The sequence below is a fragment of the Tenrec ecaudatus genome, chromosome 9 (genome assembly GCF_050624435.1).
Source record: "Tenrec ecaudatus isolate mTenEca1 chromosome 9, mTenEca1.hap1, whole genome shotgun sequence".
Taxonomy (NCBI): Eukaryota; Metazoa; Chordata; class Mammalia; order Afrosoricida; family Tenrecidae; genus Tenrec; species Tenrec ecaudatus.
The window spans coordinates 148,215,013-148,242,984 of record NC_134538.1 but is presented as its reverse complement, the minus strand read 5'-3'; the positions used below and the strand labels follow the sequence as shown (position 1 = coordinate 148,242,984).

Genomic DNA, 27,972 nt, shown 5'->3' with positions numbered 1-27,972 from the left:
AAATGAGAGGCCACAGGGTCTCGTGTAATTAGGTTGACATTTAATTACAAGGTTGCTAGGCGGGGCAGGAAGAAGATGGGAGCCAGGAGCCTGCCACAAGCCTTTCCAGCCGGGGTGATCAAGGCTAAGGAGCTGGAGCGAGTGGGGCAGACGGGTGGGCTGGGGCTCAGGCACAGTGTCCTGCACGGAGCTGAGGGGGGTGGGGGGCACTGGGGATATGCCCCCTCGGCGGGCCCAGGTCTGCCATCAGTCCAGGAAGCAGAAATCCGTCTCCTGCTGCCGCATGCCGGGTAAAAAGTACAGAGCCACGGCTGCGATGGCCAAGAACACCACGGGCTTCCACATCCCAAACATGTTCTGTGGGACCAAAGGAGAACGGTGAGTGCCCAGCCCCCGGCAGCTTCTCAAAGCCAGACAGCACGGAGACCCCCTCAGGATCACTGGGGACCAGCCCCTCCTCCTTCCCGTCTAACTGTTGGAGGTGATGAGGCCTCTTAGCCCTGCACCCAAAGTACCTGAAATACTAGCTATAGCTATCTATAGATCTATCTATCTATCTATCTATCTATCTATCTATCTATCTATCTATCTATCTATCATTTCCTGTGATTGCCTCAGTGCGTGTTTCAATATCTCCTGATGAGGTAAAAGGAATGCCGGTTCCTACACGTGGAGAGGCAGGCTCAGGAGCCAGACCTCAGAGACCCTCCAAGTGGCCTCCTTGAGAAAGGGGCTGGCTGTCCTGTGGAGTCAGGCTTTTGGGAGAGCAGCAACTCTGGCTTTATGGAGGAGAAAGGACCCTGGAACCAGTAAGGATGGGGGCAGATAAGGTATAGGGGAAGTGAAGGAAGTACGCCCGGAGTCCAGGTCGATAGGGGACAGGGAAGGGTCATGAAAACGCCCTTTGTCGCCAGGTGTGTCGACTGACTCCATGGGGCGGGTGACCACCAGTGACGCCTGTCAGTTCCTGGGCCCATGGATGACGCCATCGGAAAGCACTCAAAGAAGCATCCTGTGGGGAACATGAAGTCTTGGACGCGAACAAGCGCCCTGGGGAAACGAGTTCTTGGAAGGGTGGGATCCGATTCCTGCAAAGACAAGCGCTGGCTCTGGAGCCACTGAGCATCAGCTCGAGAGAGCAGACAGAAGGGTTCGGGAGGGAGTGGGTCTCGTCGGAGCCAAGAAGGCCTGGGCTCCGGGATGACTGACGTAGAGAGGGCTGTTGAGGCAGCTATCCAGAGCAACGACGACCCGAGCGCTGTGGCCAGCGGCGCTGAGAACAGAGGTGAGGAAACGGAGGGGCACACAGACAAGCCCGTGGTGTGAGAAAAATACCTCACTGCAGACAGCTAGGAACGATATTGATGCGCTCCGATGTTTCTGCACTGATAGAAATGCCCGTCTGGTGACCTCACCGGAAGAGGGAGTTGAAAATCCCTAAATGTCACCAGGGGCGCTTCGCACTGGGCAGAGGGAAGGTTCTAGACTGGCTGAGTGAAGAGCCGAGCTGGGTGTCCCCAGGGGTAAGTCCTGCAGGACTTGGCTTGTCGGCTGGGTCCCTCAGCTGGTGGAGCAAGCCGATGAGTCTGTGGGGCTTAGGCAAGGCGTGGGACCAGCTCTCCCACGGTGCGCTTGCAGGCACTCTGAGAGAGCACGGGTAGGACAGTCGTGCACCTTGCTGGATGACTGTGGTTAGATGGCCCACAGGGGAGTGAGGAGAACCTGGAGGACCTGCCCTGACCCTGTGGAGGCTCAGTCCGCACCTGTCACTTGGCTGAAGGTCTGGAAGGTGGGCTTGGCCGCCCCCGAGGGCGACTTGAAGCCAGCAGGGAAACTGAGCAGGTTCAGTCTCCAGGCCGAGACGGAAGATGGAAATGTCACAGGTTAGGAGAATGGACAGCAGGTAATAGGATGAACGTCAAGAGGGATGAACGGGCATATTTCCACCCTTGGGTCAAGACAATCACCTGTGGGCAGCTCTCTCCAATTGAGCCTGGCCGAACGTGAGTTTGCAAGAGGTTCAGGCCCAATGCTTTGGGGCCCCCGAATCCCACAGCGGGGTAGCTATCTGGGAGCTCACAGAGGGAGGAGAGCAGGTATAGGGCGTGACCTCTGTCGATAAAAGCATGCAGACGGTCCACGTCCACGGGAGAGAGGGGAGAAAGGCTGGCAAGGGAGAACAAAGGGAATGGGGAATCAGAGAGGAGAGAGGAGAAAGTAAGTGTTGAGAAGCCCTTGTTACTCTTGCGCCGGCAGATTCGGGCACCTCACTCCTGTGGGGTGCAGGTAGGGGTGGGGAAGAAGAGCACAAGAAAGCAGCCCAAACAGGCCAAGAGGGAAGAGTTTGTCATTTCTAGAAGGCAGGAGGAATCCTGGGCTTCTACCTGAGACCACCAGCCACATGCTGTCTCCTGAATCCTGTGGGCAGAGCATGTGACATGGACAGAGGTCAAGTGGGAGGCTGCCGGGAGGGTATCAGAACGCTTCCATCTCTGGCTGGGGAGAAGCCAACCTCAGAGAAAGCTGGCCTCCAGCAGGGACAAACGGAGCCCTGCCAACGTTTCCCTTCTCGTTCTGATTTCTCCAAAGCCCCGAAGCTGAGGTTTGGTGGAAGGGGTAGAGCGGCCAGGACCGACCCGGAGGAGGGTTATAGTTCTCCAGCCCTCCCCTCCCCATATGTCACACACCCACTGCGAGAGCGTGGGCAGCCTCCGTGGGGTAGGAGAGCTTGACTCCGGGTCAGAGAGAGCCCAGGCCAGACCAGCCTCACAGACAACCGCCAGCACATCAGAAGTCAGGCGGCTTTGAGTGCGGGAGCCATGCTGGGCTCAGTCTATCTTTCCCAGCTCGGACATGTCTCTGGAAGCATCCCGGCTCCCCGGGCACTACAAAGGCATGTGCAGGGATTCTAAGGGTTTCGTGGGTGCCCGAGGGAAAGCCCAGGGCGATAAGCCAACCTGCTGTGCACTGACAAAAGCAAGAAGCAAGGAGCAGAGAGGAAAGGGACCGGGGGAGAGGCCAGGCCAACAGGCCACCCCTTCAGAAAGAGAGGAAGCTGTACCAGTACCTGTGTTAAGACGCCGTCTCTGCCCACCAGCACCAGAGCAAAGCCGATACGACCACCAGGCCTACGAGAGGCAGGGAGAAGATGGGGGGCTCGAGGGCAGGGGATGGCTGCAACACACGGAACAGGACAACAGCACGAGGAGTGGCCGGGGGGCGGGTGAGAGGTGGCGGTGAAGCAAGACGTGGACGCATGGATCCAACAGAGAATGAGGGTGATCAGACATGGGGGAGAGAGAGAGAGGAAGCGAGAGGTTAAAAAGCAGGTCAGCTTGCGCAGTGGTCCTTCTGCGAGGCCCCTACACGGGACCCTGGTTCTTCCCACGGACACCCATCAAAGATGCACCACGGATGGGTCAGGCAGTACAGTGGAGCCCAGTTTCCTGTCTCATTGAGTGCGTCAATCTTGCCAATCGCTTGGGGGCACGCACACCCAGACCCTTCATGCAGGTGAGTGACTCTGGATGGGTGGAGCTCCAGAGAAGAGCTTGGGGTGGGGTGGTGGCGGAAGGACGTGGCTTGTACATGTCCTGGCTCATTGAGGAGCTGGTCATGGGCCGGGCTGCTGCTCCGCTCACTTTGGTAAGTCCCACATTCTGATCTGCTTCCCTGCACCCCTCTGAGCACTTGGGGATTGGGTGCGACAGGCGGCTGAGAGCCTCCCGTGGTCAGGAAAGCGAGTCAGAGCCAACCAGGGAGAGGGGCTGGTGCTCTGTGTGCACCCTCTCCAGAGGGGGGATGGGAGCCGCAGCTGCTCATGTCATGTACATGTCATGGCAGAAGAGGTGGGGTCAGCCACCTGGTAGCTCTTCCTGAGGTATAACTCAAGTAGGCACTAAGTCAGCATTGGCTAGACCCCCTGGAGTTCAAGGAAATCCCATGGTGGGCTGGGATGCTGCCCTTGCTGAGGAAGGGCCCCTTCCCACGGGGTTAACAGAGGGCTGGGAGGCAGGCGCTGGGCCCTCGCCAGTGCTGCCTTGGACGGAGTTGAGGGAAAACTCGCTACCCCTCGGCGTGACTGCATTCCTGCCACCCGGGACTTGGTTTAGAGGGCAGACAAACACGCTTTAAACTGTCACCGGCAAACTGACCCCAGAAGTCGTCAAGCTCATCACAGAATCGGGGACCCCAGGGACTTCAAGCAGGGTGGGGACTGAGCTGGCACGTACCCGTACAGATGGGCCAGTTGCTAACACACTGAGAACACTTCTGCACGATCGGTAAACCACCCCTGCCATTCTGACACCTCTCCCAGGACATCACCCGCAGGCCAAACTGGCACAGATCCAGCGACAACAGAAGAGTGAGAGTCGTGGTGGTCTCCTGGGACTGACTGGCCTGGGTCCCCTGCGTAGACTGTGAATTACTCTGAATCTCTCCCTTGACCACCCCGAGGCTGGCCTCCTGTCAAACCTGCGAAGAGATTTACCTCCCTCCCCTGTACCCCTAACAATGACACTGATAACCAGAAGGTTTAAATCTAATAGGGCACAGCAGTAGAGCTGGCTGAGTGGCTTGCCTTGGGCAACAAGTGTACCCCGAAAGCTCCACACTACCCATGTACTTAGTGCAGGTCTAAGGAGGGGGTGAGGAGATGCCCTGACTGGAGTAAGGCAGCCAAGGGCTACCATGGAAGAGGAGGGAGAGAGGATTCCATTGGCCTGCATTGGCCAAAGCGGCTTTGCCAGAAGGTTCCACAGCAAACTGACCTAGGCTTGCCGCAGAAAGCATGTTCTTGGGGCCCCTCTCCACCCATTCCCACTGCCCCCCACCCCTCACCCCGAGTGCACACATCAGGACTCATGCCTGCCCTCTTTCCCAAGGGAGTCTGCTCTCCGGCAGGGCACCTGGAGCACCTGAGCCCCACAGCCATTTCCCACCTGGCCCAGCCTTTGCCGTCAGTTACCTTTCTGCTCTCAGACATTCTGAGAGGGTTTTCCTCGGAGCCTTCGGGGCAAGCGTTGTCACCCCCTTCCTCTTTGTTCTCTGGGCCAGGGAGCTCTTCCCTCTCTTCGGGATCCTCCACCGATGCCACTTCAGTGTCGTCTGTTGCCTCAGAGAGTTGATCCCAGGCCTCTTCCTTCTTCTCTTCCTCCTCCTCCTTGCTCCTTTCCTGCTCTTGCGGGGGCTCTTCTAAATCATTCTGGCTGGCCTTGTAGTACAGAACCACCTCCAGACTCTGCGGGGCGGATGCAGGGCGGGTGGGGATGCTGCTATCCAGACATGGCCTACCCTCTCATTTGTCCCGTCCCCCCCCCAACCCACCCCTGTGTCGCAGTGCCAGGGTGGAGCACTGTGCCCTGGGACTCTGAGCAGTCATCCTAGGATCTCTGGACTAACACATCTATTTGGTGATTAAGTGGTAGCCAATAGCAAGCAGAGCTCAAGATTCTTGGTTCATACCTCAATGGTACTTCCAATCTTTGCATGGCAACACCCATCTTACCCAGTCCACGGCTACTTGGAACATGTCCCCCACGCTTCCTAGATTTGGCTCTACGGGGCTCATAAGCCAGGAAGAACAGAAGCCCCGGCAAAGGAGAGTCAGGGGATGGAACCAGTGGTTGAAGCTGGGGCTGTGGCCATGGGGACGGTCCCTCTAGTCTGTACTCCTCCCTGTGGTGTCACAGGAAAGGGGAGCACCCCTTATCTGCTCAGGCAAACCCCTTCAGATGCTGCAGTCACGCCACCTCACTTGGGCGCATCCCTCCACTTACAGGGGGAGAAGCATCTCCCAGGCCCTCCTCCACCTTGCTGCTGAGCTGGCCACCCAGGCCATACTCACGCTGTGCCTGTCCTCACACAAGTCCAGATTGCGCGTCTTACTCTTCTCCCCGCTGGCGTTCTTGTTGGTGTTCTGATTGCAGTTCTTGCTCTGCAGGTCCGAGGAGAAGGAACACTTCCTCTCCTTGAGCTGCCGAAGCTCTTCTTGGCAGCACTGCAGCTGCCCCTCCAGCTGCTCCTGCACAGCCAACAGCCGCCCCTGCTCATCCATGCTGGCTTGGTACTGCAGCTGCAGCTCCCGCAGCTTGCTCTGCAGCTCTTTGATCTGCAGACGGTGGGGGGCTGGTTACCAGCAGACAGGCTGCCCCAGTGGTGGTGGTGGTTTGTGGGGGGGGGGGGTTCACTGCCTGGGATGGCTCCCAGCTCAAGCCTGCCCCAGGCATGGAGGCCATGAACACTCGGACCACAAGCCTGGGAAACAGATATCCAGATTGCTGCTCCCTACTGTGAGGCCTCGGTGATTTCTAACCTAACCAGCAGTGACTACACTTTTCCTGGGGCCTCGTGCGTGCGTGCGCAATGTCCCCCCGCAGGGCTGCCTTCCGCCATCCTTTGTTACGGGGTGCTTCCTTGACCTCATCCACGGCTGTGGGAACACAGGCCAGCTAAGGGGCTGTCGGAAGCTCCTGGGCCTACGGAAGGTCACGTGAGCCCGAGGCAGAGTTGCTAGGCCCCTACTCCCTACCCTGGTCCTGCCTGTTTTCACAGACGGCAGCAGACCAGGATGTCCTCAGCAGGCCCCGACGTGGACCAGTCTACACCCTAGGTGCCCAAACTTATTTGGGCTACCACCCCCTTTTCAGAAAATAAAAAAATCACTCCGTGCCCCCACCCTGGCAACAAAAAGGCTTTGCACCGAGGCCCGCCATCCAGGATCAAGTGAAGGCATCTGCTTTCGCAGCCCCCTGGGATTGTCCCAGCGACCCCCACAGGTGGAGGTGTCACACGGACGGAAGCAGCAAGCGGTTCCAAGGGAGGACCCTTGTGCCCAGTCGGTCTCTGTGGCTGGGGTTCCACGGCTCAGTGGGTGGCCAAGGTCAGCAGCGCCTCCCTGGGCCAGCGAGGGGCCCTCCAATGGTCTGGCAGCCAGGCCCTCCTGCCCGCTTTAGAGGCGGCTGCGCCCTCCTCTGGCTCTCCAGATTCCTAGAAGGCAGCCTGCCTCACGGCGAGTGGGCGGTTACCTCGTTCTTGTCGTTTTGGGGTGTCTCGGAGCCTTCCATGCACTCTGCAAATTCCCTTTCGCGGGCATCCAGCTCCTCCTTCAGCACCTTCTGCTTCTGCAGCAGCTTCAGCAGCTCCTTCTGCAGCAGGCTGTGCTCCTCCTGGCTGACCTGGTACATGGCCTGCACTGCTTGCAGCTTGGTTAACACCTGGGCAACCATCTCCTCAAAGTGCTGTGGAGGGCGGGGCGGGGATGGGGCGTGGGGTGGGGAGACTCTTTATTTCTTCCCAGAAAGAACACCGCCAGTGTTGCCAAAAAAGTCCCAAGTCTCAGGTAGGCCTCCATCCAGACGGGAGCTCCCCTTCTGGGTTGGTCAGAGGGGCTTGGGAAGGTGGCTTGTAGCCAGCTATCGGGCTCAGCTGCTGCACCCGTTCCCAACCTCCTCCTTGGGGCCTCCCTTGGGTGACCTGGCCACGTTGACCTCTGGCCGCCTGGCTGTCGTTACCTCTAGGTCTTCAGGCTCAGCGGTGTCTTGGTCAAGGCTGCTGGTGTAGCTCTTCTGATAGGAGACGCTGCTGCTGCTGCTGCTGCTGGTGTAGCTCTTCTTGTTGGAGAGCTCGCTGCTGTGGCTGCTGCTCTGGTAGCTCTTGGCGAAGCTCCCTGTGCTGCCCTCCTGCTCGCTGCTCGTGTAGCTCCTGTGGAAGCTCTCGGCAGTCTCGGGGGCGGGCAGGCTTTCGCAGCTCTTCCTGCACGACTCCAGGCTCATCCTGATGGCCGGGGACTGGTTTTGAAGCAGGTGCATTTCTTCCAGGCAGAGCTGCAGGTCGGCCTGCAGCCGCCGGCGCTCCTCCAGGAGGCGGCCCTGCTCCTGCTGCAGCAGCTCCTGCTGGGCCTCCCCAGCCTGGTACAGTGCCTGCAGACCCTGCAGCTTCTCGCTCAGCTCCTTGGACTGCCCAGCAGCAGGGGAGGGAGGGGCGGAAGACATGGGCGTTAAGCTCAGCCTGTTCTGCTGCCGCAGCCCCGCACGCCCCCCGTGCCTTGCAGTTGACCTCAGGAGGATGGGCTCCAGGGCTCGCACTGTGGTTACCTTGCTGGGATTGTACTTTGAGGACTTGGACGACTTGCAGTTCTTGGGCTTCTCCAACACCTCCTGGAAGCACAACTCCTTATGGAGCCCCAGTTCTTTGTGCAGCTTCATTTGTTCCTCCAGCAGGGCCCCTTGATTCTGAAGCAGGATCTTCTGGTCTCCCTGCATGCCTTGGCAGAGCACCTGGAGCTCACAGAGGTCCTGCAGCTTCTGAAGCAGCTCCTGACTCTGTGAGGGAGAGCAGAGCCCAGGAGAGGGGAGTGCGATGGGGACTGACGGGGGCAGGCCTCTGTTCTGGCCGAGGGCCTCCTGCCTCCCTCTGGGGCCCCATCCATCCATCCGTCCCTTCAGAGTCTAGCATGGCCATCTGGGGATGGGGAGTCTTTCAAGAGAGCTCTGCTAATGAAGCGGCAATCACTTGTGATACTGGGTCACACTGTCATTCAGAATTTACAAAGCGCTTGCCAAGACATTTCCTTCCGAGGGAGACCAGAGCGAGAAATGTGTGTTCAGCTCACAAACCCTCCTGAGAGCCACCCTGAAGGGCTGTCACTCTGTGCTGTGGTTTGGGGTGCCCGGGGGAGGAAGGCCGGGCAGGCGTGCCCAAGCAGTGGCAGGTGGGAACGTCCTTGGCCGTTACCTTCTGGACAAGCCCCGACTTGGGGAGGGGGAAGGTGAGCCGGTGCAGCTCTTCCTGCAGCTGGCCCTGCTCCTCCTGCAGCCGCCGCTGGTCCTCCAGGAGCTGGCACTGCTCCACCTGCAGCTGCCCCAGCTCCTCCTGGCTGGCCTTGTACTTCTCCTGCACCGCCCTCAGCTTGCACAGCAGCTCCTCACACTGCGGGCAGGGGTGGGTGGGTGTGACCGGAAAGGAGTCTCCCTGGTGCTGCACGGTGCTGTGTGGCGGGCCATGCGCTTCTGCACCCATGTGGCCACCTGCCAGTCACTGGGGCCTCTGAGAGCCCGCCCTTCCCGCCAGGCCAGGCCCAGATGCCTGGGGTGGGGAACCCCAGCTGGTGCCATGCCTTTGGTATTTCTCCTACTATCCCCTTTGGAGTCCAGGTGAGCGGCGCATTTTCCCTGCCCCCCCCCCCTCCTTTTCTCTGGGTACCAGCTGGGCATGGTTGCTGCTCCTCAGCCCCCACTGGCCTCTGGGCCTGGCCCTTCCTTTCACTCTGATGGCCTCGTTGTCATAATCAGCTCTTCAGTCTCTAGAAGTGACAGAATCACTCCAAGAATCCAGCAACCTACATCTAGCACCAAAGCGCCCTCAATGGGAACTAGAGAAGCAGCTGGTTGTGGGGCCAGCAGGCTCTTCTTCCCCAGGACAGGAGGTGCTGGCAGATGGGGTGTAAACCACCAAGTAGCCCAGGGGACCTGACTCTGAGTGGGGGTGGGAGTAGGGGAGAGGAGCCTGTGGAGGCTGAGGTGGCCCACTTCTCGATCCTGTGTCTTCTGCAGGGGCATGGTCATCGCGTGCTTCTGTCAGAATGGGCCGTGGAGATCATGTGCTTGTTCTCCCATATGCGCCCTGACCTCTCCATTTCCTATCCGTCACTGGGCGCGCCGCACGCCCAGCACAAGGTAGCTCTTAACGGCTTGCATGACTCAAGATGGATTAGGAGCCAGGGCTTGCTTGTCATTACCTCAAGCGATGACGGACAGGAAGTGAGCTGAGAGCCCGTGAAGAGGCTGACATTCGTGCTGAGAGAACTGGACTACCCTGAAGTCACAGGCTCCATCTCTGGCCGTGCCTCAGGAAACTGGACCTCTCGGCTTCCATCAGGACCATGTGTGTGGTATGTGGTGTGTGTGTGTGTGTGTGTGTGTACCCATTTCACTTTCTGGCCATCAAGGTGATTGACTCCTAGTGACCCCACAGGAACAGGGAAGAACAGCCCTGTACGTTTCCAAGACTGTAACTCTTTCTGGGAGTAGAAAGCATCCTCTTTCACCCCCAGAGTGGCTAGTGGTTTCAAACTCCTGACCTTGAGGGTAGCAGCCCAAAGATTAACCCCCTATGCCAATGGGGCTCTCTTATGGACTGATGCATATGTTCTTTTCCATGAATCACTCAAAGAAACGCACTGCCATCGAGTCGATACTGACTCACAGCAAGCCGGTAGGACAGGGTCCAACTGCCCCCATGGGTTTCCAAGACTTTAAAGAGACTTCTACTCTTGACAGGAGTAGAAAACCTTATCGTTCTCCCACGGAGCCACGGCTGGTTTTGAAGTGCTGACCAATGTGTCAGCACTTCCAGGGTTCCCAGTTGCCAACATGGTCCTACCATCAGTGTAGGAAGGCCTGCATACAGGGAGATCGCAGGTAAAGCCTCCGGTGGGTGTTCAGACTGGTGTCTAGATGTTGTGACGTCTGGACCCGATGGCTCTGGTTCGAAGCCCAGGCCAAGGCCAAGGGTTCACCTCCCTCAGGTGAGCCGCCCACGGCTCAGCCTCTGCTCCAGCCGTGCTCACTCAGTTGTGGCGGAAGCCGATGTGACTTGGCCTCTGTGACCACGTTCTCCTGGGGAGCCCTCACCCCTCCGGTGATGATTACCTTCATGGGACATTTGATCTTGTCCTCTTTAAGACCCTGGGTGCACTTGAGTTGCTGTAGCTCCCGCTGGCAGTTCAAGAAGTCCTGCTCCAGCTGATCGTACATGTGCATCTGATGCTCCCGCTCCTTCTTGCTGGTCTGGTACAGATGCTTCATTTCCTGGAGCTGGGCGTGCATCTCTCTGTTCTGGGGCCGGGAGGCAGGTCTGCCATCACCCAGGACTCTCTGTCCTCCCAGCCAGTGAAGGACCAAGGTGTCTGACCCTGGACTTTTCAGCCCCGACTTCCTCCCGTGGAGGCAGGAGAGCCCCACCAGGAACCCTCCTTGACAGAATCCCACATAGGTCGCCTGGGAGGCGGGGGAGGGAAAAGGCTTCCCATCTAGAGGCTGGTTCTCTGATTTAAAATCAAAGGAAGCGGAGACCGACCGCCTTTCTGGACAGAATCCTGTTGGGCTGTGAGTGTCTCCTGCATCCGCCTCACCGGCACACAACTTGTCCCCATCAGGGCCCTTGGCGGGAGACTGCCTCGCCTCACGCTCCTTTTACCTTCTCGTCACTCTCGCGGAAGGAGGCCTCCATGTTGCGGAGGCGCTGCAGCTCGGCCTCGAGGGCCCCCAGGTCTTCCCGCAGCTGCCGCTGCACTTCCAGCAACCTCTCTTTCTCATGCGTGAGGCTCTGGTACTGGTGCTGGAGCCTCTGGAGCCGGCACAGCAACTCCTGCGGGGAGGGGGCTCTGGGCAGTGCCTTCTGTCTCCCTCAGCCCTCTCTCCAGCCGGCCAGGCCCTGCCCGGCACCAGTGGCAGCAGCGGCTCCTCTTCTGCCCTAATGTAGATGCTCCTCAACCTGAAGTCTGCCTAGGTGAGGACTGGGGTTACTGTACCCCTCTACCCTGGAGGCTCAGGAGGGTGCTCTGGGACCCTCACCGGCCCTCTGCTTGCCTGTTACCTTGTCTGCTGGGCTCTCTATGACCGTGGGCTTCGCAACTCGCAGCTGTCGCAGCTCTGTCTGCAGCTGGAGCTGCACCTTCAGGAGATCCTGGAGCTCGTCCTGGCTGGCATCGTACTTCGTCTGCAGGGCACAGAGCTTGGTCTTCAGCTCCTCGTTCTGCAGGGGTAGGTCGAGGCAGAGTGGTTACCTTGGCAGCCACAGGCTCCCCCGGGCTGCCTGTCTCGCTCGCTGGCTCTCTTCTCAAACACACTGCTAGACGGTCCTCATGTCGGTCCTCAGGGCCCTCTGCAGCGCCCAGGGGGTGGGGTGGAGTGGGGCATGGCAGACGGCTGCCTTCCCCCGTCCATCTGTCCATCCATCTGTCGGTCCGTGTTTACCTGGGTGAAGCTGTGGCACGTCTGGAATCTCAGCACTTCAGTCTGCGCCAACTTGAGCTCCTTCTGCAGCCGCCGATGTTCCTCCTCGCTGGCCCGCCGCTGGTGCTGCATCTCCTGCAGCTCCCCGCAAAGCTCCTTGCACTGAGAGGGGGAAAGCCAGGCTGACCCGGGCGGGCAGGCCTCAGGCTAGCAGGCACCCCCTCCAGGGGACCGTCCCCAGCTGGCCATCCATCGGGCATGCCCCCATGTCCGCCCTTGGCCCCAGCCAAGGAGGCGTCCCAGCTAATGAGTGGCAGGCGGTGCAGGGGGCCGCCTACCTGCCCTCCGCGGGGCGCGGCCCGGCCTACCTTGCTCTTCATGCCCACCATCTGCTCCTCAGCGCCCAGCAGCCGCTGTCGCAGCAGGTGGGTCTCGGAATCAGGCTCGAGGAAGTCCATTTCTAACGTCTGCGACTCGACGGACGCCATCGACTTGAGCGTCTGGGACTCCAGCCACCTCTCGGTTGCCCGTCGTGTTCTGTAACACACAGGTCCAGGGCTGGGTCTGCCTTCACTTCGGCAAAAGTAGGGGCCGTGGGCTCAGGATTCCTGCCTCAAAGCAACTTGTCTAAGAGGTGACAGGAGAAGCCCTCAGCACTTCTGGCTGGCACTGGGAGACCCTGGGAGCCAGGCCTGCTGGACCTGAGGAGGGGACCAGGGGCCAGCCGCCCCAGCTCGGAGGCATGCTTTGGGGAGACTGCTCAGCTCTGTGCCCACAACGAAGGACTCACTCCTCAAATCTGCAAACCAAAAGCTCACTGCCGAAGGGTTGGTCTGCCTCGGAGTGGCCCGACAGGTCAGAAGAGACGGGCTGCCCGTGGGATCCCCAAGGCTGTACTCTGTACGGAAGCAGTCGGTCACATTTTTCGCCCATGCAAACAACTGATGCTTCGGTTCATGGCTGAGTGCTTAACCACTGTACCACCAGGGCTCCTTTAATACACTCCAGGCAGCTGTGGTGGGGTAGTGGTTATGTGTCGGGCTGCTAACTGCAAGGGCAGCAGTTCGAAACCAGCAGCCGCTCCTCAGGAGAAAGATGGGGCTTTCTAGCCCTGTAGGGCTACCGTCTCAGAAACCCACAGGGGCAGTTTGACCTTGTCTAAGGGTCGTGATGAATTGGCAGGTAGGTAAGCCCATGGCAGTGAGTTTGGCGTAGTGGTTATGTGTTGAGTTGCTTAACCACAGAGGCCACAGTTTGAAACCACCAGCCACTCCGTGGGAGAAAAGGGAGGGTACCTACTCCTGGGAAGAGTTGCAGTCTCGGGGCAGTTCTACCCTGTCCTATCGGGTCTCCATGAGGTGGCATCGACTGCATGGAGTGACTGGTATTTTGGAGGGCAAAGCAAACCAGAACTCAATGTCTAAAAGCTTTTTGGACTTACTCAACTCTGGTCCTAAGACAATGGGTTGTCCGCCGCCCATGCTGCTTCTAGGCCTTTGTCTCCTGAGAGCCCCATGAGAGGTTCGGCTCCCCAAAAGCAGAGGGATGCAGGCTCTGCGGGCTTCTGTCCAAGGCCGAGCACCTGGGGCCCCTGCCAGCCTCCTCCTGGCTTACCGCTCACTTTCCAGGTTGGCAAGTTGTCCCGTCAGGCTGCTGTTGCTCTCCTTCAGGGCCTGGTACTCCTCGTTCAGGTACCGGCAGCGCTCCCGCAGCTGCTCCAGTTCTTCTGCAGAGGACAAGCAGAGAGAGGTGAGGCCCAACTTCCCCACTGAGAAATGGAGGGCAGAGGCCGTGCTGAGGGAGCATGTGCAGGGAGAGAGGAGGCAGGGTCCAGAACCTCCCACCCTGCGAGGGGCTTTCTCTCCACCCTCTCCCAGATGGCTTTACTGTGTGCTCATGTTCAGAGCCCAAACCAAGGCTGGGACTTGAAATTGCAGCTTCGGAGGGTTTCAGTAAAGGGCCTGGTTGGTTGTGGTGAAAGGCTTACTGAGCCGTTTCTGACTCTTCTTCTTATGGCCTCATTGCAAAAACCCGAGAGCAGGAAACTGCCAGATGCCGCACTGCCAGGCCTAGCTGCTCAGAGAGGACCCAGGTACTCGGGGGGTCCTTTGTCACCAGGCCGAATACACTGGCCTGGATGGGCCCAGGGATTCTTTCCAACGGTCTTTCATCTGCTAACCGAAAAACCCACTGCCACCAGCCCCACATCTCGTCCTCCTTCTAACACTGACGCTGACAATGCCATCAGTATCTCAGGGATAGTCACTTGCTTTAGTGGTAGCGTGGTTACACACCTGGCTGCAATCTGCAAGGTCAGCAGTTCAAAGCCACCAGTCCCTCTGGGTAGGGGGGGCGGGGGAGAAAAAGGAGGCTTTCTACTCCCATATCGGAAACCCACAGGGGCAGTTCTACCCTGTCCTACGGGATCACTATGAGTCAGACTTGACTCGATAGCAGTGTGTGAGGACTTGCTTTAATTTGGACCCTTTACTTAGAATCTACCGTACCTACCATAAGGCTCAACACCCTGAAAGTTACCTCTACTGCGTCCTCTATAGTCCTCGGGGTACTGAGGTTGCCACGAGAGAGGAAGGAAATGAACCATGGAAACCAACCATGTGCTAAGCACGCAACGTGGCTGTTTCCGCCTCACATTCATCTCCTGTGCGAGCGCTTTCGACATGGCAGACATTGCATTCAGCCCCACCCCACCTAAGACCCGGGTGCCATGGAGTTGGCTCCAACTGGCAGGGACCCAACAGACAGAACAGAGCAGTTACAGAGGCCCCCCCCCCCCCCGACTGCCTCATCTGTTTCCTGCCGAGCAGGATGCAGCCCAGTGCTTCCCCCCACTGCACCACCAGGTCTCCTAAACAGCCCTCTGCATTCTCTTTTTCTTTTTTGAAACCATTTTGTTGGGAGCTAATACAGATACCATATGATTCCATAGTTCAATCACATCAAGCAGCGTTCGCTATTGCTGCCACAAGCAGTTTCAGAGTGTCTCTGCCTTTTTGAATTCCTTGGTATCAGCTCCCCTCCCTCTCCCTTCCCCTACTGTACACCCCCACCCCAGGAACCCTTTTTCTATTTGTTGTCTCTGTAGGGTCATCAATCCTGGGTTTCATATATCGAAAACCAGAAAAACATGTAACAAAAACTCAACATATAGCAAAATACACAATCCGATATAAAAACACACAGACATAGACATACAGAGAAAATGCTGACAACCACATCAGGCCCAACATGTATCAAGTGACAAAGTTTTAACTGTTCAGGTCAGGTTTATTATTTTGATCTCCTATAGGCATCTCTCCAATACTCGCTGTTGCCCCTCTAAGGTTTTAAAATATAAATGTTTCATTTTAGAAAATTTTTCGGTTTCTGGGAGAGTTCCCATCCTAGTTCTGATGGTTGACATTCTGTGTGCCTGGGTGCATGTGGCCCACCCACGGACTCGACTCTGGTACTTCATGATCGACCCAGATCCACTCTTGTCCCCATCTGGATTTCACACCATCTTCCCAAATGCCCTTGTCCTGTTCCTGAATCCCACCCAGCAGTGGTCTTTCGTGCAAGAAATCACTTGACAGGTAAAGACTAGCTCTAAGCCTACAGCCTCAGAAACTGAGGCTCAGCACGCTACCAACCAGATGTTCAACCTGCTAATTAGTGGAGCGGGCACCAAGCTGGGTCTTGAACTTGCCTGAGGCCTTTCCACTGTGCTAGGCTGCCTCTCCGAGCCCCACCAGTCCACAGGCTCCAGGCAGCTGGGAAAATGTGCTCTGCTTGGATGACCTCATCCACAGCCTCGGCTTGGTCTAGCCTAAATAGGCTTCCATTATCCCCAGATCATCAATCTAGCGTCGGAATAAAGGCAAGCTCTCCAACATCATGAGTCCTAGCAACTAGCCGGAGCCTCTCCGTCTGAACAGAGCCAACCCTTTGAGAGTCCATGCATTACTAGAAATAACATGCTCCCTCTCCAGCTGGCCTGTGCTCTCATCTGATGCTCCCCGATGTGTCTACTTCAGTGAGAACTAAGGGAGTCGAAGAAGTGGGGCACAGGGCTGGGGGCCCACCATCCAGCAGTCTGGGCAAAGGGCCACGTGCCAGAGCTGCAAGAAGGTTCCTGAGGTGACAGGCCCCTCTGGTCCCTCTTCCGGGAACTGGACACTTGCCCGGAAAGGACATTCTCTCGGTCAAAGAAACAGCCTGCTGACGAAGCCTGGATTCCCAGGCCATTCCACCTGCAACTCATCAGGATGAGTGAGACTCCTTCACAGTCTTACATTCAACCTGGGTGGTTTTTGTTTGTTTGTTTTTTGGGTTGGTTTTTTTTTTCCTTCTAGATGATTCTAACGAAGGGCCTAACAAACCACCGGCTGCGAAGGGCAGGTGGGACTGGCGCAGGGCAGGCCTCCTACCTTGCAGGTCGCAGAGCTCAGAGGCCGTGAGGCTTTGGGAAGTGTCCGGGGAGGAGCCCTTCATGTCCATTTCGGCTCGCAGGGATGCAATCTCCATCTCGTACTCGCCACGGATGCGGTCCATGTCGTCCAGCTCCACCTGCATCCGCAGCAGGTCCTCCTGCAGGGAGGCCAGGTCGCTCTCATGCTCCGTGGCAGAGTCTTCCGCCGCTTGCCGCAGAGTCCGGATCTCCGTCTGGGCCAAACGCAGCTCCTGCTCGATGTCCTTCAGCTCAGTATCCTTCTCCCTCTCGAGCAGGGCGATCTCCTCGCGGAGGGACCGCAGCTCACCTGGGGAGGGGAGGCCACGGTCAGAAGGCTCCGCTGCAACCCACCTAGACACAACCCCCTGCTTCCAGCCCCAGGGGAGGAGCAGCCTCCTCTGGTAGAGAAGGGAACCCCAGAGGGAGTAGAAACAACTCGAACTACTGCCAACAAAAAGTACAAGCTAGGGGCTCGTCAGACAGTTAAAATGCCAAACGTTATTTTACAGTAATTCGCTGGTGATGTCCTGAATCTTTGCAAAAAACTCGCAGATTCCAGAAACATTCACGGGGACAGAAAGGAGGAGGGATGGAAACCGGAAGCTCTGGGAGGAAGTGGGATAGTGCTGAGAGGGTCGCAATGGATGAGTTGACTCCGATGGTATATGAATTATTGAGTGTAAAACTGTGATGTGCTCTGAATACCTTCACCTAACTTTACAAAAGGCCTTTTGTTTAGTATGTTTTTTAAGTGGTAGATCAATAGAGAAGATATGACAAGATGCCCACGGTAGTCTAACTAGAAAGAAACAAGCTGGAAAAATAGATAGTCTTGTTTTTTTTTTGTTTTTTTTTTTGATAGTCTTGTTTTTAAAAATAATACATCTAGGATATGTATTGACAGAAATATAGAGACAGAGAGCGGTCTCAAGAGACCCGTGCCCCAACCATGATGAGTGGCTTCTTCTGAAAAGGCATCCTGGGCTTTAACTTCTACATCACATATGCCTGTGTTGTTTGTCCTTTCACCACATGCTAACATTTTATAATTCATGATTATTTTCTAAGTTATGGAGGGAACATGTCAGTGCATGTAAATCTCTGTATTTGTGGATCTGCTCGGGGCCTCTGAGCCCAGGTGCCCATCTGGGATCCGAGGAACTGAGAAAGTACAGTAAAGGCACCGCCACGGTACTGAGCTCAGGCATAATGCAGCTCAGCAAACATCTGCTGTCTGTATGCATGTCTCAGGCACAGGAGGAAGGCTTATTAACTATCTGCGAGAAGCAGATGACACAACCTTGCTGCTGAAAGCAAGGAGGACTTGAAGTACTTGCTGACGAAGAACAAGAACTGCAGCCTTCACCGTGGAGCAGAATGCAGTGTAAAGAAAACCCAAATCCTCCAACGGGACCAACGGACAACATCACGACAAACAGAGAAAAGACTGAAGTTGTCAAAGATTTCATTTTGCTTGGCTCCACAGTTGGTGCTCATGGAAGCAGCAGTGAAGAGATCCAACAGAGCCAGGAAGGTTGGGGGGGGGTTGGTAACTTGGAGGAGATTCAAGCTCCAGGCAGGATGATCGAGGTGGTTTGCAACGACCGTCTGGGGAAGAAGGTCCGTGTCAGATGCAGCATGGGTGACACCATCGGGGATCTGAAGAAGCTGATCGCAGCCCAAACGGGCACCCATTGGAACAAGATCGTCCTTAAGAAGTGGTACACCATCTTTAAGGGCCACGTGTGTCTGGGTGACTATGAAATCCATGGTGGGATGAACTAGGAGCTTTTTTACCAAAAAGGCAGAATTCCTTCCTCCTCCTCTGCCTTGACCCTGCCCTGCTCCCCCCTACCCACACTGGTATGGATGTTTGTTTTTAATAACTCAACATTAATAAACACTAAGATGCTTCTTAACAACAACAACAACAACAACAACAAAGAGATCCAACGATGAAAAGTTTGATGCACAAGATCGCATTGAAGTCCTGAAGAGCAGAGATGTCACTTTGAAAACTAACGTGTGCCTGATCCAAACTAGAGCATTTGCAATGGCCTCATATGCGTGTGAAAGTTGGAGAATGAGTTTGGAAGACTGCAGACGAATCGACATTTGAACTGTGGTGGCGGGTGAAGGAGATCGAAAGTACTGCAATCTGTCTTGGAAGAAATATGGCCAGAATGCTGCTTAGAAAGGAAGATGGTGAGACCTTGTCTCACAAACTGTGGACATGTTATCAGGAGCGAACAGTCCCTGAAACAACTTGATAAAGTGGAGGGGCAGTGAAAAAGAAGCAGACCGTCAAGAGATGGCTTGAGGCAGTGGCTGCCACAACGAGCTCCAAAGCAACAACTGTGTGCAGATTGAGTGGGACAGGCGGTGAATTGTGTGCAGATTGAGTGGAACGCCGGTGCTTTGTTCCATTGTACACAGGGGCCCTGTGAATTGGAACTGACTTGACAGCACCTAACAAGAACAACGTGTGGATAGAATTCAATGTTTGGTTGTTTTCTTTACGCTAGGATAGAGCACACACTTGAGAAACCAATTGTGGACAGATTGGGATATACTAGTGCTGAGTGGACAGGGGGCTTAGGGGGAGATCTCTTGCCCTTCTCTCTAGCTCACACGTGAAGTTCCAGGCACATCTGTTGCCCATCCTTTCTGTTCCAGAATATTCCTAGCTGCGTCTACTCTCTGGTTCAAACAGCGGTACTTATTGATCATCAGCTCAGTGCCACAACCGAGCTTCGTCACTCCATTTGGATTCTCAGACTTCCTAGTTCCAATCCTCACTCGACCCCAAGGAGCCCTGGGGCACAGAGGGTTAAGCTAACTGCAAAACCTGCAATTCAAACCCACCAGCCAATTGGGAGACAGAAGAGGCTCTTGCAGCTCTCATAAAGAGTCTCTGAGTCCCCTACCCTAAGGAGCAGTTCTGTTCTGCCTTACAGGGTCATCAAGAGTGGGCTTTCTCCCCGCTGTCGGGCACCACGCTGCGACCAAGACAGAGCTGATCACTCTCTTGGAACTTAGTCAAATGAGTCCACTACCTATTAAGATAAAGGTCCCAGAACCTAGGGTGGGCTTTCTGTGGGGAGCGGACCAGCATCTACTTCCCTGACGCTCACTTGACCTTAGATTCAAATGGTTCCCAGGTTCTCTGAAGTCTGGTTCCTAGAAATTGACCTTGTCTGGGGAGTGCTCAGAGCCTAGCCAGGGTGGTGTCGGTGTTATGTGGTCATGCGTTGGGCTGCAGACGCAAGGTCAGCAGTTTGAAACCAGCCGCAGCTCCGTGGGAGGGGAAAGACTGGGTTTTCTACTCTGTATGGCAGTGATTTGATTTGGGGGGTTTGATTGGGGAAAGGAGGAAGGGGCGAGTCTGGTGGGCGGGTGTCCACTCGGCCTGGGCAGACGCTTCCTTGGGGACGGGGGCGGGGTCTGGCCTGGACGGGGGCGGGGTTGGGACCGAGGGCGGTGCCTATCCGGAAGCCGGAGGGGGCGGGCTCCGGCGGGGGTTGGCTCGGCCGACCGGGCTGGGCCGCCGGTTGACAGGGGGGCTGGGACCGTCGGGGCGGGGCCGAGGGCCCGCGCGTCGTCGGCTTGCGGGCCTTATAAGTCGAGATCCTCACTCACTGGTTATAGCCTCCATCTCGTCGGCCCCCCACAAGCTGTCTTCCTGGGGGGCCTCCCGCCGACCGGCCGGTCCCGGCCCCCCGAGGGGCTGTGGCGGCCGGAACCGCCTAGCAACACCCGCTGCTTCTGGATGCGCGCGCGCCCCCTCCCGGCGGAAACGGGCAAAGCGCGCGCGCGGACAGCCAGAGGTCCTCCTTCACCAGCCCCACCCCCGCCCTCCCCCGCCCCCGGCCGACCAGCGGGGCTCTCGTCCTAGACGCCACCCCGCTGAGTAGCAGCCGTCCACGGACTTTTCCCAGGTGATGCATCTCCTCGTACAGCTCGGACTCCCCCTCTACCTGAAGAAATGCCCTTGGTCCTTGCAAAGGATCTTGCCTTTCCTGGTCTAGAGATGCACACAGAGCTAGTCTTGCTCACTTTAAAAAGACAAAGTATGGAGAGCAAATGCCTTGAGAATGATTGGGGCAGGGAATGTATGGATGTGCTTTATACAATTGATGTATGTATATGTATGGATTGTGGTAAGAGTTGTATGAGTCCCTAATAAAATGTAAAAGAAGAGGAAAAAAATGATTAGGGCAAAGACTGTACAGATGTGCTTTATACAATTGATGTATGTATATGTATGAACTGTGAAAAGAATTGTATCAGCCCCAATAAATTGTTAAAATAAATAAATAAATTTAAAAATAATTTAAAAAATAAAATAAAAAGACAAAGTACTCCCGGGGCCACACCTTACTCTTTCCCTGCTTCTCTCTCCTGGAAGCACTCTTTGCCCTGGACTTCAGGGGCTTCAGCCCCACGCCTGTCTATTTCGTTTCTTCTTCTGTACTGGACCTCAGTGTGCCAGGATGTCCCAGAGCCCGAGCCCTTTCTCCCCACTTCTTCTACTTCTCCCGCCATCTCTCCTAGATCCTAATCCATCTCTACTCTGACAACCAAAATTGTACCTCCAGCCCTGCTTCCTCCCCTCTCTTGGGTCTAGAGTGGACTTCCATGTTGACTTGGACTCTGATCTTCCAACTCAATTAGATAACTCACTGCCATTGAGCCGATGCCGACTCATAGCGGCCCTTACAGGACAGGGCAGAACTGGCCCTGTGAGTTTCCAAGACAGGAACTCTTTATGGGGTAGAAAGCTCCCCGTCTTTCTCCCGAGGAATGACCGTTGGTTCTGAACTGCTGACCTTGCGATGAACAGCCCAGCGTGTAACCACTACGTCATCAGGGCCCCTCAACAATTAGATAGCAATTCCTAATGACTCCCTTAGCAGCCCAATAAAGCCCCATCTCACTCTATCCAGGTTGTATCAGATTATTTTCATAACATTTATTGTCACTGAGCTGGTATCATTGTTTATCCATTTATTTTCTGCCTCTTCCCAGTAAACACACTCTTCATTCCCACGGGGATCTGATCTGCCCTGTACATGGCTGGTCTTCCAAGCACATCTAAAAAAAAAACCCACTGCCTTGGAGCCAATTCTGACTCATAGTGACCTTACAGGACAGGGTTGAACTGCCCCTGTGGGTTTCCAAGACTTTAACTCTGTACAGGACTAGAAAGCCTCATCTTTCTCCCACAGAGTGGCTAGTTGTTTTGAACTGCTGACATTGAGGTTAGCAGTCCAACTGGTAACCCACTACACCACCAGGGCTCCCTCAAGCATAGAGCCATTCACTAAATGGCTGATAAACAAATGAATGTACCCCATCTGAATGCCCCAGGTGAGAAACTGAGTCTCAGAAAAATACAAGCGGCTTTTCCAAGATTATCAAGCTTATGATCGGCAGAGCTGGGCCCAGTATGATCGGCTGAGCTGGGCCCAGGAATCTAGGGGACCTGAGGCCAGTGCCCAGTCTCTCTCTCTTCCCTCCCTCCTTCTCTTTGAGTCTCCACAAAGGCAGATTGTCAGGCGGCCTGTGCTCACATCTTCCCCCTTCCCATCGCCTCCCCAGGCCTCCTTCCTGGCTTGCCTTTCCCATTTATACTTCACTTTGGGCTTGATCTCATTTCTCTCTGGAGAGGCCCTGCTGTTTTCTAGGACAGCTCCCCCAAACCTTCTGGAAGCCCACAGAACTCATCAAAGCTTCCCCTGGATTTGGTGATGTGGTTGAATGCAGAACACCTGTCTTGCTGCTTCCCAGAGACAAAGGGCCGTGCGTGTCAGAGGAAAGGATTCTGGGCCACAGGCTCAGGACCTCAAGGCCCTGTTCCCCTTAAACAAACACAGGGGCTCCCTTAGTCACTTCGCATTGGCTCGCTGCCCTTTGCCATGGTGTCTTTGGTGGGACAGGAGAAGAGAACTGGGCTGGAATCGAACCTTGATCTCCCACCCCTGGCATGGTTCTCTGGGCACTGAAGTGGAGGGAAGAGGAAGCCAGGGAAAAGAAAGAGAAGCTGTGAGGTGACAGGGCAAGAAGGGGGAGGAAAGGATGGAAGAGTCAGCTAAATATGTCAAGAAGATAAGAGAAGTAGGGAAAGAGAGGAGATAAAAAATGGAAAGGAAGAAATAAGACTAAAGTACTGAATTGGGTTGTTTCTTTTAGCCAGTCAGTCAAACCCTCTAGAAACAAGTACTCGGCTGCCCACCTCCCTTCCAGCCCTGTTGCTGTTCTACGTGTCCCCCCTCCCCCTTTGACTGAGTAGAACATCCGATAGGGCATCTGGAGGCAGAGCACCAGGCTTCTCGGAGGAGTTGGGGATGGCTCGTAGTGCAGAGCCTGCGGTTAGCATCTGGGCGCCTCACTCCCGTATTCAGGGTCCCGGGCCGGCCTGGAGTTACCTTGCAGCTGCTGGATCTGCTTGGTGAACAGCTCGGCCTGCTGGGCGCTGGCCAGCCTCTCATCCTCCAGGAGCCCTGCAGGGGAGGGAGCCCAGTCACGCCTGCAGTCCGGGCAGAGCCCTCAAGCCCAGGTCCCAGGAGTCTTGGGCTCTCACCTTGCAGCTCCAGGGAGTCATCCTCATGCTGCCCGGCCAGTTCCCGAGTCTCCTCCAGTTCTGCCACCAGCTGTAGCACCTGCGCCCTCAGCTCGTCCAGCTCCGTCTCGGTGAGGCTCAGGCCCCGGTGCTTGCCGAGGGATAGGGAGCCCGTGCTGCCACCCTTCTGCACAGATTCTTCCTCCTCTTCTACCTCCTCTTCCTCCTCCTCCTCCTCCTCTTCCTCCTCCTCATAGAGAGCTGGGAGTAACACCTCCCCTAGGAGAGACACCCACCCAACAGGGGGTCAGGCCCAGGTTCTTCCTGGCCCCAAGGCACTGCCAAAGGCAAAGATGGTCTAATAGTGCCACCTGGTGTCCCCTGAGAAGCTCCTGGCAGGACCTGCACTGGTGACTAGTCAGGTGTGTCAAGTGTAGAGAGCCCTCTGCCCAGTACTGCACTCAGTGGCCCCCTAATACTGCCGTCCATGGGAAGCTGGCACAAGATGCCTGCTTCTTCTAGGCCTGGCCTCTGGGGATCAGGCCAAGAGGTCAAGCGAAGTGACCAGCCATCAGACAGATCTTTAGGCCAAATGGGCCAGGGTTTAGTTTGGGGGTGGGTGGGTAAAAACTATCCACTCCATGGTAAGAAAGGAGATGTGCTGGCCTAGCGGCTGTGTCGAGCTGCCAACTGCGAGTTAGCAGTTTGAAACCACCAGCTTCTCCACAAGAGAAAGACAGGGCTTTCTACTCCCACAGACGTCAGTGTCGGAAACTCACACAGCCAGTTCTAACCTGACCTGTAGTTGGCAGTGATTTGCTGTGTGTTGGGTTGGCTTCGGAAAGTCAGTAGTGGAAGAATGGAGCTGAAGTTGAAAAAGAACGGGGCGTGTGTGTGTGTGTGTGTGTGTATGTGTGTATTCATATTAAGAAAGGATTGCATGTCAATAGGTAAAGAGAGAATGCCGAACGAGATGATTCTAAATGTTCTGGATGCACACTGCAGCCCTTGCGGAGGCATATTAACAAACAGGCTTTTTGAAGTGTCCAACCAGGTCCTTCCTCCACTCCCTGCTCGGTGTCATGAGGTCTCCCTTCCCCTGTCCTGCCGGAGCGTTCCCGGGGCCTGGCCTGCTGGCCACATGGCGGTGCTCAGGCAAGTCTTAGGTCAGACTTGAATGTAACACAAAATCTGGCCACTTTCCTGTGTTCAGAAACTGGGGTGTGCCTGCCCTAGCCTCCGGCGCTGAGCACCCCTCCTTACTGCAATGCAGCTTCCCTAAATAGCAAACTCTTCTCTGCATGGCCCCTGCTTGCGCTTTATTTTAATCCGGACTCTCTGGCCTCAGATCTGCCAAAATCCAAAGCTCGAGGCGCATCTGGGGCCCCTTGGTCCATCTGTCCTCATGAGAGGGGCAGTGTTGTCCATACCGAGTCTGCAGAGGGGTCTAGGGGCACTTCGCAGGAAGTCCTAAAAACAGACTGGCAGCCTTCCAGAGGGGCATGGGCTGGCAGCCGCTGCCAAGTCACACGGTTGTGATAGGGACCGGTGGGGGGAGGCTGGCCTTAAGTGGCCTGGCTCAGGCAGCCCTTGCAGGCAGTAAGACTAGGGAGGACACAAGCCACAGGCCCCATGAAGTGCACAGGCCCCCAGCCCTGCCCTTTAGAAGAGACCTTTGGGGTCTGGGTCAGTGGCAGTGAGAGCAGTCCCCTGCCACAAGACCTCTCTGTCTGTCTGGTAGCTCTCCCAGGGAACATAACCTGGTCCCATGGGCCTGCCTGGAGCCCCCATGGGATGCCCCCCACTGGACCTCCCCAGGGAAGGGTGGGCTCAGGCCAGGGAGGAGGGGCAGGAATGAATTAAGGGAAGGGTTGTGTCCTGAGGCCAGGCTGGGGGGTGAGGTGGCATGAGGGGTCAGAGGAAGGAAGACAGATGGCAAGTGCATTTGGGGAGACTCACCCTCCATAGCTTGCATCCCCCGCCGTTCCAGGGACCCCCAGCGTTGGCCTTTCTTCCTGTCGCCTCCCTCAGAGGACTCATAGGAGCCCAGGGTGGTCACCGTGGCCCCTGTGAGTGGGGGAAGGAGCGTGTGGGGCCCAGAAATGTTTAACCCCGAGGAAGTCCCTGCCTTTCTCTGCCACCATCAGCACCCAAGTTCCAGGCGCCTGGCCCCGCACTGATCAAAGAAAGGCGTGTAGATTGAGGCGGCAGGCAGGGAGGGGGTGGGCCTGGGATGAGAGGGTGGGGCGGCTGGGGAAGGGGCGGCAGATGAGGGGAGCTGGAGAAAGGGCTGGGCCGTGCGTCAGAACCTCCATTCTCCCTCCGGACCTCGCTCATCCCGCACCTCCCCACTCTCAGGTGCAGGAGCCTCCGGGCCCGAGCGGGTGCGCAGGGGATGCAGGGTCGCACGGTAGGCAGATCCGGGGCTCTCGGGAGGGTGCGGTTGGGGTGGGGAAGACGGAGACAGGCCAGGCTGGGGGGTGCCCTACGGGGCGCAGGGTCGGGGGTCGGTGGCGGTGGGAGAGGGGCCGTGGCTCTAACCTGGGCCCGGGCAGCTCCAGCCCGCGGCTCCCGCGCCGGCCCCGGCGCCCGCCTCCATGGCCGCTCCGCCACCGCGCCCGCGCCCGCGCCCGCGCCAGCGCCGGGAGCAGCCGCCGCACCGCCAGGCCGGGGACCGAGGCCGGTGCGCAGGAGGCGGGGGCGGGGCCTGGCGGCCACCTGACGCCACCGCCCGGAAGCCCGCCCTCCGCGCTGCTCGGGGACCCGGGCTGGCGGGCGCGCCGGGTGGGGGCGCGACCCTGACCCGCCGGCAGGCCGCATTGTGCCGGCACCCAGGGGAGAGGGAGCTGCCGGCAGCCTTGCGGACGAGAGCTCCCCGCGGGGGGTACGCGGGCCCAAGAGGTCTGGACAAGCCCCCTGGTCCGAGCCGGGGATCTTGGGTGGCGCGGAGCCCCGGTGCGCCACGGGTCGGTAGCGCGCTGAGAAGAGCAAACCTGTAAACCGACAGTGCTCGCGGCCCTGACCACCTCCCCGCGCCCCCCGACGTCTGCACGTCCTGTCTCCACCCGCAGGCAGCGCAGACCCGGCTCGGTGGCCCCCCAGACCGGTGCTGTGGCCTCCCGGCCCCTGAGCACCAAGAGGGTTGGAGGCCGGGTAGCCTTGGTCTGGGACTTGGATGGCCCGGATCTCACCCAGCCTGAGCCAGGAACCCATCTAGGAGAAGTCTCCGGGGACCCCAGGCAGCCCTGTACCCTAGCCTCTGGGCTACCACCCCCACCCTGCTCTGAGCCTACACCCAGCTGGCGCTGCCTTTACACTCTGACAAAGGGAGATTATGGGGAGTCCAGAGAGCTGGTCTCACGTATTCTTTCATGCAGTGTCGCCCTGTGTATTTTGGCCAAGCACTTGTCCTGGAATCTCTGCGGGTCTGAGCCAAAGCAGGTGTGGGAATTTGTACATAGGACTTCCACTAGATACGACAAGTTGGGTGGCAGAGCAGGCCCATGTCGCCTCTCAGTTTGGGCGTGCCCTGCAGCTCTGGTGCGGGCCTCTCCCTCTGCGGCAGCTTCCGGTAGCTCCAGGGTCGCTGGGCTCACAGCTGTGCAGCTGCAGCGTCCCAGTCCCTATGTAGCATCTCTGGATGAGGGCCCACCTAACTCAGCTATGACTCCAGTTACCCCCACTGATAGCATTGTCAAAGACCCCATTTCCAAACAGGGTCCCACGGACAGCACAGCGTTTAGGGTTTCAGCATGTCATTTGGGGAAGATACAGTTCAATCCATCACGGCTTGGGAAGGGGGATTTCCCAACACGCCCAGAACAAATACTGAAACCAGGGGCATATCCAGTCTCTCCTCTTGCATATCCACTCACAAGACTCTGGGCATGTCCACCGCGACCTAGGCCCACAACCCTCCACACAAGAAAGATGTCTTCCCCTGGACGCCCCTACTTACTACAATGAGTTCCAGAATCAGCCTTCCCTAATGTCCGCCTGGACCCCATCAGATCCCCCACTCCAACTGTGCGCTCTTACAGTCCCTGACCTCTTCCTCCCTGGGTCTGGCTGGTCAGGTTCTTGAAGGTCTGGGGCATCTCTCAGCCACACAGTCCAAATTGTTGTTTACAAGATGACTTCACACTTAGGAATTTACTCTTTTGTCTGTCATCCCCACCACACCACACTGCCCCCAGCTGGGAGCTCCGGGAGACAGTGCTCTCCCACAGGACCAGCGACTGGGGTCTGGAGGAAATGTTGGGGAGCATCTTTGTAGACCTCAGGTCTGTGAGGACTTGGCTGGAAGGCGGCTCACCTGGGGCGCTGAAAGAGCACGCAGAACCCCGTGCTGGCAGCAGTGGTGGTTCATTCTGCTTTGGCACAGTGCCTCTTGGCTCAGGCTCCACTGCCATGGCCAGATGAGCTGCTGACCTCTTGACTGATGGAGGACAGGGCAGGCCACTGTTAGCTGTGATATCTGGGGACTCTGAGAGCTCTGACCCCGAGGATCAGAACCAGTCTCTCACTTGGCCCTGGGACATAGTGCATAATTCACGCTGAACCTGGGGATCATTCAGAGGAGACCTGAGACTGTTTATTTCTCAGAAGGGTGGTGAGTTGGGGAGGAAAGCTTAGCAGGGGTCAGGTGGGGTGAAGAGTGGTCTCCGGTTGCCTCCCTGAAGGACCAGGTAAAGTCACTGGCCATCAAGTCGATGCTAGCTCATCATCACCCGATAGGGCAGAAGAGAACTGCCCCTGTGGGTTTCCAAGACTCTAACTCTTCTGGAGAAAGCTGCTGCTTTTGAACAGCTAACCTTGCAGTTGGCAGCCCAACTTGCAATCACTACCCCACCAGGCTCCTTCAAAGGACCCTGAGAGTGGGGAGGCTATTAGCTGAGGGGAAGGATGCTCTGAATTAATCCCCATAATCCCTGGATCAGGATTCAGCCCTCCCTACTAATCCCAGAGGATCATCCTTCCTTAGGATTGAGGTAACCCTT

General features: G+C 56.8%; 1 protein-coding gene and 1 pseudogene across 1 annotated transcript; one reads left to right on the top strand and one right to left on the bottom strand.

Moving 5' to 3' along the window:
* Positions 1-38: 38 nt before the first annotated feature.
* Positions 39-26,185, bottom strand: CCDC136 (coiled-coil domain containing 136). Its single transcript, XM_075557388.1, has 19 exons — positions 25,514-26,185; positions 25,301-25,457; positions 24,932-25,039; positions 22,994-23,251; positions 22,839-22,913; positions 16,388-16,717; positions 13,572-13,683; positions 12,326-12,494; positions 11,979-12,119; positions 11,599-11,757; positions 11,200-11,370; positions 10,653-10,838; positions 8,737-8,931; positions 8,097-8,324; positions 7,515-7,958; positions 7,029-7,241; positions 5,849-6,112; positions 4,970-5,242; positions 39-357 (listed from the first exon to the last, which is right to left on the bottom strand). Exons 1-19 carry the CDS (start codon positions 26,183-26,185, stop codon positions 247-249), a joined length of 4,266 nt encoding a protein of 1,421 aa, XP_075413503.1. The 3' UTR covers positions 39-246.
* On the top strand, positions 17,992-18,195 carry LOC142456575 (ubiquitin-like protein 5 pseudogene; annotated as a pseudogene).
* Positions 26,186-27,972: the final 1,787 nt, after the last annotated feature.

What these genes read in the sequence shown, in the direction of transcription:
- CCDC136 (XM_075557388.1), bottom strand. Translation starts at nt 26,185, where the DNA reads ATGGGTTCCTGGCTCAGGCTGGGTGAGATCCGGGCCATCCAAGTCCCA. An exon ending in GCAGATCCAGCAGCTGCAAG is followed by an intron (nt 16,718 to 22,838) that starts GTAACTCCAGGC and finishes TCCCCTCCCCAG; the next exon opens with GTGAGCTGCGGTCCCTCCGC. An exon ending in CAAAGTACAATCCCAGCAAG is followed by an intron (nt 7,959 to 8,096) that starts GTAACCACAGTG and finishes GCTGCTGGGCAG; the next exon opens with TCCAAGGAGCTGAGCGAGAA.